This window comes from Apodemus sylvaticus, chromosome 19 (assembly GCF_947179515.1).
Source record: "Apodemus sylvaticus chromosome 19, mApoSyl1.1, whole genome shotgun sequence".
Classification (NCBI taxonomy): domain Eukaryota; kingdom Metazoa; phylum Chordata; class Mammalia; order Rodentia; family Muridae; genus Apodemus; species Apodemus sylvaticus.
The window spans coordinates 47,505,582-47,517,364 of record NC_067490.1 but is presented as its reverse complement, the minus strand read 5'-3'; the positions used below and the strand labels follow the sequence as shown (position 1 = coordinate 47,517,364).

At 46.9% G+C, this 11,783-nt stretch overlaps 1 protein-coding gene across 3 annotated transcripts in view; it reads right to left on the bottom strand.

The window, feature by feature from the left end:
• Positions 1-8,814: 8,814 nt before the first annotated feature.
• Positions 8,815-11,783, bottom strand: part of Atg5 (autophagy related 5) — a 100,649-nt gene continuing 97,680 nt past the window's right edge. For 2 of the 3 annotated variants that reach the window (XM_052163929.1, XM_052163931.1), the window contains one exon: positions 8,815-10,172. In XM_052163929.1, the coding sequence (XP_052019889.1) occupies positions 10,036-10,172 (137 nt within the window). In that variant the 3' untranslated portion in view covers positions 8,815-10,035. The remainder of the gene's footprint in view (positions 10,173-11,783) is intronic. The other variant, XM_052163930.1, reaches the window with a different exon arrangement.

Genomic DNA, 11,783 nt, shown 5'->3' with positions numbered 1-11,783 from the left:
ATGTATTTATTGGTTAAGAGCTGTTCGTCGCCTATCTCGCAGCCCATTCGTCAGCTTTCCAATGCAGGCATTTGATCTGCTTTTCCTCCCCACCGTGTGTCCAGCTTCTGGACTACTGATAGCATCAGAGCAGAATGTAATGTCACCAACTGAGTGAGTGGATGGGTGGGTGGCCTGCACTTAAAAAACGAGCCTTCTCAATAAAAGAAGTCAGGGAGAAGCACTGTATTTTAAGACGGAGGCAAGAAACACATAATTAATGTCAGAAAGTAAGAAACTGCTCAGAGACAAAAGGCCAGGGCTGCGTGACAGGAGCCACTGGAAACCTGCCAGTGTCTAGCACTGTGACATTCTGAGCAGCCAGATACACAAACCTTAAATATTTTGAGTTTATATTCATATACATAAAAATGGTTACTTTAAATAAATGAATGCAGAACAGTCAAAATTTTCCTTACGAATGAATTTCAGAGATGATTTATCTTGATAATTACCCTCAAGAAGGTGGAGTTATTTCTGCACATCGAAGAGAGGAAATGCTGGTTTTTAAGCAACAGAGGTGGGGGAGACACAGACAGTGCAGAGTAAGGACACGACAGGGAGAACTGGCAGAACCCTGCTCAAGGTTGAGCCCACTGTGATGCCATGCCAGGATGCACGGTGATGCATGGCAGGGTGAGAAAGCACTTGCTGGGGTGTTCCTCTTCCCAGAACCAGCACCAGACAAGCTCAATTCGAGGGCATTGCATACATAACTGCCTAGCTTTCTTGGATCAGTGAGAACATGGAAGACCAGAAACCTTCTCACATCAGAAGGATGAATGAGATGAGAAAACCCATGCAGATGGAGGAGGGGTCCTCCCTGGGGAGCTCTCGGCCCCACACCCATGCGTCCATGGTCAGTTGGACCCAGGAGGTTCTAACACTAATAAAAAAGAGGACATTAAATTAGAAAGAGAGTGAGTTTAGGGATCCTGAGGGAGAAGGGGTGGGAAGGAAGGTGGATACAATCAATATACATCGCATATCTGTTGAAATTTCTGAAGACTAAATATAAAATAACAAGGAAAAACCACTCCCATATAATGCAGTATCTTAGGACTGTAGACACAAATGAACCAGAATAAAATATGGCCTTTTAGTTAACAATATCAAAATGGCTGGTTGTGATAAACACACGGTAGTAATTTATGATGCAAGGGGAGGAAGTGGCAGAGAGGCTTGGGGAACTCCACATGCTCGATGTAGCTCATATGTTTTACATTAGGATTCATAACTAGCACACGTTGTCATTGTCTGTCAGTATTCCTCACTCCCTATGGCAGGGTATCCCTGTGCTCCGACCGAGGCGGGAAGGTTGTGTGGGTTCAAGACTGCTCCGAGTTACAGGTCCAGGCCAGCGTGTGCAGTGTGCCCTGCCAAGGAAGGATACACATTCCAACAAGCATCACTTTGCTTAGTGTGCATCCTTTAAAAGCGTCTCTTATAATAAAGCATGGAGCTGGGCAGTGGTGGCGCACGTCTTTAATCCCAGCACTTGGGAGGCAGAGGCAGGCAGATCTCTGAGTTCATGTCCAGCCTGGTCTACAGAGTGAGTTCCAGGACAGCCAGGGCTACACAGAGAAACCCTGTTTCAGAAACAAAAACAAAGAAAAAAAACCTACCAAAACAAACAAAGAAACCTCCATACAATATTAGTAAATAACTAAAATAACTGAACTTAAATGTGAAATTTGCCCTCCTTAAATAACTGACATTTAAGTATTTTACTCCAGGGAAATATTTCATCAAGATCACATGCAACTTTTAGGTAGTCTCTCTGATTCCAGAGCAATATAATTTCAAATTTCCAAAGACTGGAGGCATTCTCTAAAAATACTTTCTATTGTACATTTGAGTGTGTGTATTGTGTTTTCACTGTACGGTTAGGCCAAGTGTGAACCATATATTATAAAAGAGGCGTGCCTTGTGGGACCAGGATGGTAAAGTCTAAGGCCAGCAGCACCAGTATGGTTTGGGTGTGGGTGGAAGGGCTGAACCCCAGGCCCACCCACCCCAGCCATTCCTTGGAGAGCTGCATGCAGGCAAACCCCACCTAGGGAGGCCTCTGCCTGCTCACAGGCTGTGGGAACCGCCTCCATTCTTTCTGGTGGAGATTGGACATCATCTTCAGTGACAAAGGCCAAGGGGCCTTTTCAGACCACTGGTCCTAGTAGTGGGAAATGACTGTGGGAGTCACTGTTCACACCTTCTCTTGTGAAACTAGATCACCCCCCCCTCCACTCCCCAGACCATTCATCACCCCATGGGCGTGGTCATCACTCTTGGATCCCACTGGCTCCTCCCTTTTCGCCACAGTGCCCTGGATCTCCTGCAAGCATAAATTCAGTTTCTTCTCTCCAATGGCAGGCACAGCTGTAGTCGGACTTCTTTTTTCCGTTTTGACACAGGGTTTCTCTGTGTAGCCCTGGCTGTCCTGGAACTCGCTCTGTAGACCAGGCTTTGCCTTAGATTCACAGATCCACCTGCCTCTGCCTCCCGAGTGCTGGGATTAAGGGTGTGCCACCACATCTCAGTTCTAACTTCCTTTTTTAATCACTAAATCTCATTTCTTGTCCTAAAACTCTGCAACCTGTCAGTTTACAACTCAAAACAGCTCTCTTGAGGGTCTCTGAATATTTACTTGCCAAATTCAAAGGTCTGGTCCATTATCACCCCGGGTCTCTATAAAGTTAATGAATTTTCTTCAGCACTATCTTTCAGCATTTGCCTTCTGTAGATCAGGCTGGCCTTGAACTCAGAGATCCACCTGCCTCTACCTCCAAGTGCCATTTACAGCACTGTTAGGCCGACAGGTCTGACTCTCACAGGGCTTTATAGTCTACCAAGGAACAGCTGTGGGGCAATTAACACAAGTGGGAATGTGCTAGGTGAAGGCCCAAGGCCAACCCTAGGTCAGGGAGGCCCCCATAGAAAGGGCAGAAGACCTAAGTAATTGCAGCTAGATGATAGATGCTCTCCCATATTGCTGTCTTGCACTGCGCAGGGCACCTGTGAGAGTACTGGATAGTTCCTGACTCACCTGTGGTTGACTTAGCTCTCCCTGAGTATTGACTGGAAAGAGGAAGACCAGATGAAAGTCCACTGCAGTAGACTGGATGAGTTGGTGCCTGGCTGGTGAGCCTTCTTGCAGCAGACAGGGTGACAGACTCTCATAGTTGTGTAATATTTTAAGGCCGACAGACTCTCCCAATGCTTACTGCTTACTGGGCACAGTGGGAAGGGTGAGAAGGGCAAGTGTGGTACTGATGTTGACTCACTCGTTTTAGGACCACAGAGCTGAGTAGATAAGGAAGAACGGGACAGGTCTGAGGCAGGGGAGTCAAGAATTCTGCTTTGATGATTGTTTGACGCGCCATACAACCGACATAGATGTCAACTAGGTGGCTGAGAATTATTTGGAGTGCAGAGGTCGGTGTTGATGATAAGGGTGTAAAATGCCCTAAGATGTGGATCTGGGAAGATGTCTCAGCAGGGAAGAGTCTTGGCTGCTCTAATGGAGGACCTGGATCCAGTTCCCAGCACCCACAAGGTGGCTTAGACCTTCCTCTCCCTCTAGCTCTGAGGGGTCTGACACCGCCGGGTTCCCATGGTCTCCAGCATCTTCATAAAAGCATACACATAAACACTTGATTTTTTTTTTTTTTTTGAGATAAGGTCACTCTACTTACCTCTGGACCTCCTGAACTAGGTCGTCCAGGCTGGCCTTGAACTCACAGATGCGCCAGCTTCTGCCTCCAATTGCTGGGACTAAAGGCATAAGCCACCACGCCCCACACATACACATTAAAACAACAACAGAAGAGCCTTGGGAGAAGTTCAAGTACGGTAGAGGAAGAGGCCTAGACCCCGAGGTGACCTCTGGGACACCACACTCAAGGTGAGAAGGGAAGGAAACTGAAAAGGGGCTGAGATAAGCAAGGCTACAGGGTGTGGTGAGCAGAAAGAAAGTGAAGAATGAAACAAGGTGTGGTCAGCTGTCAAACGTGCTCCAGTCAAATCCAGCCAGTGTCACCCCCAGCCCCCACAGCCCGCGGCAGCATGGCCAGTTCCTCTCATCGCCTCTTCAAATTCTTTGCAGCTAAGTTCTGTCTGCTGCCTTCTCTTTATTGCTGGCTGCACAACTTTTGAAACCATTTTCCTAGATGTCTGAGCGTGTCGTACAGAAATGGCTATAAACTCCAGTGTGTGCCCAGCAACTGGGGTACCGCTGTAACAATGGCCTTATTTCCCGTGCAGCTGCTGAGTGCTGCCTCTCTGGAGGCCAGGGCAGGAGACGCATGATTTCTAGGCTGCCATGTACGTGTACTACTTTGTGGGACCTGGATAGAAAAGAAAGAAAATTATATACCTAATTCTTAGGTTTGCAGCATCTGAGGCGCTGGCTGCTAATTCCATTCCCAATATTGCCTTTGTCTCACTTTTAATGTCTCATGCACTGCCCTGCCCTGCTCCCAAATCAATTAGCCCAAGCTGATGGACTCTCTAACCAGGCCTTAGTGACTGACACCTGCAGACTTGCGAACCAGCATCCCTGAAACCTGAGAGACTTCAGACAGCAGTGAACTTCAAAACACTGACCCGGATTAGAGAGCAGGCACCAGGATAACACTTTATATTTGTATTTTTATAAACGACATTTATTTTTAGGTGCATTGATGTTTTGGCTGCTTGTGTATGTCTGTGTGAGGGTGCCACAGCCTCTAGAACTGGAGCTAGAGAGCTACAAGCTGCCATGTGGGTGCTGGGAACTGAACCCGGGTCTTCTGGAAGAACAGCTGGTGCTCCCAACTACTGTGTTATCTGTTCAAACCTCAGGATGGCATTTTAGCAGATGTGGGTAAGAGGATCAGAAAAAGGCTGGTAGGTTTGGGATGAGAAGTTTCCCTAAATCTTCACAAAAAGAGATGGAGCCGACATAGGTCTACAAAGCAGAGTTACTATCTCTGTAGAAGAACCAGCCATCAACAGAAAAGTGGCAATCAGAGCCTGTTGGACAAGTCTCCAGGGACAGCCCCAGTCCTCCACTGCTACCCAAGGCAAGTCCAGAGCCTGCTAGGGGTCAAAGGTAGCTGTCGCACTGCTAGGGCCTGAAAAGCCAAGGCTCTCTTGATGATGCCCTTCCTCACGCTCAGAGACTGCAAAAGGGTTGGCTGTCAAGTCCTGAGGACTTGGCAGACAGTATTCACTATAAACCTACTAAATTATTTGGAAGTGACATTGACAAAATGGGACACATCTGAAGAAGGAATGCACAACCAGAAAGAGTTGGCTTGGCGATGACTCAGAGGCCCGAGTCCCTATTGAACAACTAGAGCTGCCTGGAGTTGGGGAGGGGTTAAGATTCACACTTAAGTCAGCAGGACTTACTCCAGCTCCAGGAGTCAGGGAGATAGATGCTGGATTCCACAACTCTCATTTTCAGAAGCACCACCAGCACGAGCTCAGCACAAGCCACTCATCTATGAAAAGGTCAGGACTGATGAAGACCTCCAGATGCTTGCTGAGAATAGCAGCTGAGGGGCTTGCTCATGCGGAGGCTGAAACAGGCCTGTACTGTGGTCGACACTACAGCTAAAACGAATGTGGGCTGACGTGAGGATCTGGTCCGTGGTGGTTCCTACTGAGAGCAGATTTGAGTAAGCACATCTCCAGTGGTGATGCCAACCCCAACTGAGCTTGGCACACTGATTTCTAAATGACAGGGTCTGTCCTATTTTTGTAGCTGGTAACTCTGACAGGAACACAAGACCTACTTAAAAATGTCATTAGCCATTAATTATGCCTTTTATAGACAGGCTTTTGGCTCTGTGACTAGGGGTGGGAGAACGTTATACACAAAGCCCTTTTAGAGGGTCAGACGATGCGTCAGAGCACACTGAAATGTCCTAAATGCCCAGACTTACCTTTATCTGTTATCATTTTAACATTCAAGATTAAAATGACTTAGTATTAAAAAACCGAAGAATCTAGTGAGTCTCCTCATTATGTAAACACAAAAGAGTGATTACAAGGTCAGGCCTGTAGTACTAGACATTAGTACATTTCCTAGTACATCTGGAGAAACAAATAAAATTTGTATTTAAAGATGTCAGAAGGATCTGTCAGTCATACGGAGGAACATGATGAGGAGCTTTCTACGCCTGCTCTCTGGTTCAGATGGGCAAGCTGAAAATATCCCACAGAAAAATTACATTTGAAAAAATATAAGGGGGGGGGTGCTCAGCTGTAGTCCTCGCAGGAGGGAGGTAAAGGCGGGGGAGCAGAAGGTCCAGGGAACTCTGGGCTACAGAGTTCAAGGCCAGCTCAACAGCAATGCACCTGATTCACGTACGTACCTGTGAACTAGGTGGCTTACAACACAGCACACTGAAGAATGGTACGTCTGCTCTCAGGACAGTCTGACCGGGGGATTCCCACTGCTGCCCGCCCGCCCAGCGGACAGAGCATCCCTACCACATGTGCTGCCTAAAAGCCATCGAAGCTCTGAAGTGCAGCCCGTACTACCTGCCTGTCACTTGTGTCTCACAAAAGATGACCTGTGATTACTGGGTGCCATCTGCTCTTCAATAATCTGAAAAAGCTACAGGCCCCTTCTTAATCCATCCCTGGCATGTTCTCAGGCCAGATGAATATATCTGAAATCAAGGAGGGCTGGGTGGTGGTGGTTCACACCTTTAATCCCATTCCTCAGAGGAACAAGCAGGTGGATTTGAGTTTGAGGCCATCCTGGTCTACAGAGTGAGTTACAAGATAGCCAGGGCTACAGAGAGAAACCCTGTCTCAAACAAAACAAAACAAAACAAAACAAAACAAAACAAAACAAAACAAAAAACCAAGAACACAACACAACAAAAAAAGAAAACACAGAGGAATAGAACTTGTATTGTGAACAACTCTGTCATCGTGGTTGTATAAAATACGATCACGTTTGATTTTTCTCCCTTCATATTCACTGATTTTAACCTGTTATTTAAATTACAGAGCAGCAGGTAACAGGAAACCTGACTCCTCTCAGAACTAAGTACCAACAGTCTGATGGAATGTAATCTGGCATTCTCTAGCATGGGCCACACCTATCACAGTTTTGAAAATTAGAAGATACGTTTATCTGAACAGATTTTTAAATAAACATACCAGAGAGAGATAATCATTAAAAGTTATCGGTGGGCCAGGTGTGGCTGCATGGTTAAGGGTGCTTGCTGCTGAAGACTGACCCCAGAGTTCTGTGTCTGGGACCCAGAGTGGAGGAGAGCCACCTCCCATTTCTGCTGTGACATGCAGGTATGCTCCCCCCACCCCCCCAAACAGCCGACTGCTCACTGCTACACCTGGATTCTTTTCTTAGCACACCCCACTTAGCTTCACTGAATGGGAAACTCATGGTTAGGGGACGTACATCCTTACCACCAGGGCTGGATTCCATCAAGAGATCTGCACTCGAGTCAGATGATTATATCTGAAATCTGCAGGTGTCACACGAGTTCCTAGTAGGTAAGTGGCAGCCCATGCTCCGAGTTCCTTCCCGGTCAGCAAGGCCAAGAAATTACTGTTTCCTTCTCAGAGTGAGCCGCCTCAGCAGGCCTGCAGCCGGCTCGCCACTATCCCTCCTCCCTCAGCCCCTCTGCAGAAACTTGCAGTCTGAAGATGAGGGAATCCTGATCTTGCTCTACAAATATTTTACTTCTAACTTCTAGGAATGAAGGCAAACATATTTACCTGGCTTTTTAGTAGGCCATAAAACTTAAATGTTCAAATAAAAATTAGGTTTTTTTAGCCAGCACTGCCTCCTGGCTTTATTCCTTCTCTGGCCACTGGCCCTTAGCTCAGCAGGTTTCAGTCCCGTCAGCAGGAACAAGGCAGGCTGGCCAGCAGTGGCTGGGTGAGATTTACTGTTAATCTATAAGTGGATGTCAGGAGCCCTAAAGCCCCTGGAATCCCTTACCCCAGTGTCACTTGTAAAGTTGCCATAGTTACCCTTCTGACCACACCTCACATGTCCTCCTGGGCGTCCGATCCTTCGGTGACCTCTCCTTAGTTTGTCAAAACTCCAAAGGGGAAACTCCCCATGCTCGGCAGACGAACACTCATACCCGGACCAATGTTGTGCAAAGACACCAAGTCAGTGAGCTGCGCGTACGTAGGTAACTGGCATTGCTCCCCTCCCGACTTCACTGAACCGGCACTTTGCTGTCAGCCGGAGTTGGCCTGCTAGCTTCTACCTTTCTGTGACTGACACTCAGTGCTGTTTCTTCTATTATGCTCACAACCTCTATTCTAGAATATTTGCTCTTTGGCCAACTTCATCTTCTTTTTGTGAAAAAAAAAAGTGCTGTAAATTAGCGGAAGATCACAGTTGGGGAGGGAGGACGGGGGAGAAGGCAGGGGGTCTAGGGAGGGAGGGCAGGGGTCCAGGGAGGGAGGGCAGGGGTCCAGGGAGGGAGGGCAGGGGGCTGGGGAGGGAAGGCAGGGGGAGAGGACAGGGGTCCAGGGAGGGAAGGCAGGGGGAGAGGGTAGGAGGTCTAGGGAGGGAGGACAGGGGCCAGGGAGGGAGGGCAGGGGGAGAGGGTAGGGGGTCTAGGGAGGGAGAACAGGGGCCAGGGAGGGAGGGCAGGGCGTCCAGGGAGGGAGGTCAGGGGGAGAGGGCAGGGTCCAGGGGTCCAGGGAGGGAGGGCACGGGGAGAGGACAGGGGGTGCAGGGAAGGAGAGGAAGGCAGGGAGCACTCTCAGAATCTCACTTGAGCCACCACATAATTTGTATAAGAAAACATTCATCTTTATTATTGAATCTAAAACCATTATTTTATGATATCTTTTAGCATACTCAGATGGTTGACATTCAATGCGGACAGCAAGCTAGGTCACAAACCACTGGCAGGGGTCTCCAAGCAGCCACCGGGAGAGTGCAGCAAACTTCCCTCGCTGTGGTAGAAGTTCCAGTAACCTCTGGATGTTTTTGGTAATGATAAGGAAAAGCTACTGCAGTCTAGGACAGGTCACCTTCAGGCTTTAAAGCCTGGCTGCCGGAAGCCACAGCAACATAGTAATCCAGGAGTCTAAATAACTAAAACAAACAAACAACAACAAAAAACACTGAAAGGAACGGGAGATTCAAAATATCCAAAATTAATTGTAGACAGATACTTGGCATACTATGATTTGACAGGTTTTCAGTGACCAACATAACAGCGAAGACAGTATTCTTTACACCTTTAGTATATAGAAGACAGATTTTCAAGTCACAGTAATAAATCCTGTGATAGCTCCTGAGACAAGTAACCCTATGCCCTGCACACTTGCTGTGCCAGAGAGAAATGGAAACACAGAACAGAAAGTGGCTTAGTCTAGATTCAGGAGATCCTTGAAAAGTGACAAACTGTATGTTATTAAATGACAAAACATAGTTAGAGGCTTTATTTAAAAATCTCTCACTGTTCATTATCAAAGTTACAAGATTGTTTGCATACCAATAGGCTGACTGTAAACAGGAAATTCTCATTAAGGAAAGATGGGTTTACTGTAATTTGATCTTTTACAAAAAAATTACTGCAAGTTATTAATAACAGAATTTCTCTTTTACTTTCTTAAGTCTAATTCTATTGAAAATTCAACCAATGTTTCCACTCTCCTGCCTAAGGTCCAACCACGGTCTCCTTAGGAAATACCCCACTTATTTGTTAATCAGAAATACAAACTGTGGCACATTTCCATTTTTTTTTCATTGAGCAAAGGCTTCGGCTGCCTTGTATGTCACCAGAAGAAGAGGCTGCAGTGTCCTGTCTGTCTCAGCTGAGGCTTACTGACAGCAGCGGGGCAAAGCACAGGTGCACACGCAGTCCTGCCCGGTGCCCTATCTCCCGAGAAATCTCCTCCTGGGCTGGCAGCAGCCCGGGTTTCTGTTGCCTCCACTGAACTGACTGAAGCAAGGGTGTCCCGACTCAAGGTGGTTCCACATGGCAAGGAGGACACGCCCCTTCAATCTGTTGGCTGGGGGACAATGCTAATGTGGAGGAAGTTGTCTGGGTAGCTCAGATGCTCGCTCAGCCACTGCAGAGGGGTTTCCAGCATCGGCTCGATCCCGTGAATCATCACCTGGCTCCTCTTCTCCCCATCTGTTCCAAGAGAGAAAGCCAATAGTAATCAATAAAGAAGCAAGCCCGGGAAAAGATGATGCATTGCCTTTTCAGATTCCTTAGTGAACTCAATAGATTTCAAACTTTTTTTATCCCCTCGATAGGAAATGAAGACAAGGAGAAAGTTTAAATGTTGCAAAATGTCTCATCCTAAACAGAAACCTGAGGGCTGCAGTGAATTCTGATAAAGATTCTGTTACTCTGCGAAAGTGTTTGTTCTTTCTTAATTACTGTGCTTGCCTGAGATTGACGTTAGTGAAACCATGCAGCAGAAAACAGCAGGGTGAACCCACTGACCAAAATACTCTAGCTACACAGTTAAAACCACCACAGAAGGCCGTTAAAATGGCAACTCTGTGGAAGGCCACATCACACACACTCCTTTAAAAATATACAGTAGCAATGATCCAGAGTCAGACAAGGATTGGAGAGGATGCCTAACAGAACGGAGTCTGCTGATTCTCTGAAACGTGCTCAAGTGTCTCCCAAAGTGTTGGAAGTAATAAAAAAAGCACAATTAAAGCCGAGATCACAGAGAACCAACAATCTGGCTTAAAGATTCTACACTAAGAGTCACAAAACTGATCAGTTTTGGCTACTATCTGCTTGCTAATTAAAACAGCTCTACAGGGCCTGCTGCAGAGCTCTGCAGGGAAAAGCAGTTGCTGGCAGATGGCTTTGAGTGTGATCTCTCCCACCCACGCGGAGGAAGGAGAGAGCCTAGTCCCCCAAGCTGTCTTCTGACCTCCATACTCAGACCAAGACATGTGGGCAACCACCTCCATGCTAACACAAATCCAAATATAAACAATTTAAAGGATGCTGCAATTAATGCCTTTACATTTAAATTGTATTAACAATTAAAGAAGCAAAAACAAACAAACAAACAAACAAACCCATAAAGAGCACCCCTCCAAAATACTCCCCCAAACCAAACAAAAATTGTCACAAAGGAAAAGAAGGAACTATTTGTTACCCTGTGGCACAACTCCTTAACATTGTCTTCAAAATATAACGGCATCCCCCAGCATCCTGGGAACGAAAGACAACAAGGCGGATGCTCTGGCGGACAGGAGCACTACAGCTGCTGCTTGCATCTCTGCTCTACTCCAAGTGCCCGTCCCGGCTCTAAGGGCTGGGACAGCCTGGCTCCAATCACAGCATTAACACACAGAATGGCTGGCGAATGCCTTCAGAAGCCTCTGGAGCTGTGCAGCCCAGAAGACCACACCTCCGACCTTTGGGAAGACTTAAGAACTGGTGTTGAGATGGATGAACACAGTTCTCTAGAATGATTCATCTTCTAAGTTCTCTATCGCCAAGGTTTTACTGTATTAAACCTTTCTTAGAATATCTGAAAACATTTCCAGTATGGTTCTCTTAATATTCTTATTATATATTCCTTTGAGCTATTTTAATATTCTCAGAATTTCCTCCTACTTGGAACTGAGTCAAAAACTGAAAGTGTGGTGACAGTAAAAGCTCCTCGTGTGTACAGGTTCTCAAGCCAGCTGCCCTTTCTGAGAGGAAGAACTGGCAGGGCAGCGCTCACAGCAGAGGTCCCGGAGCAGCGCTAACAGCAGCGTGAAT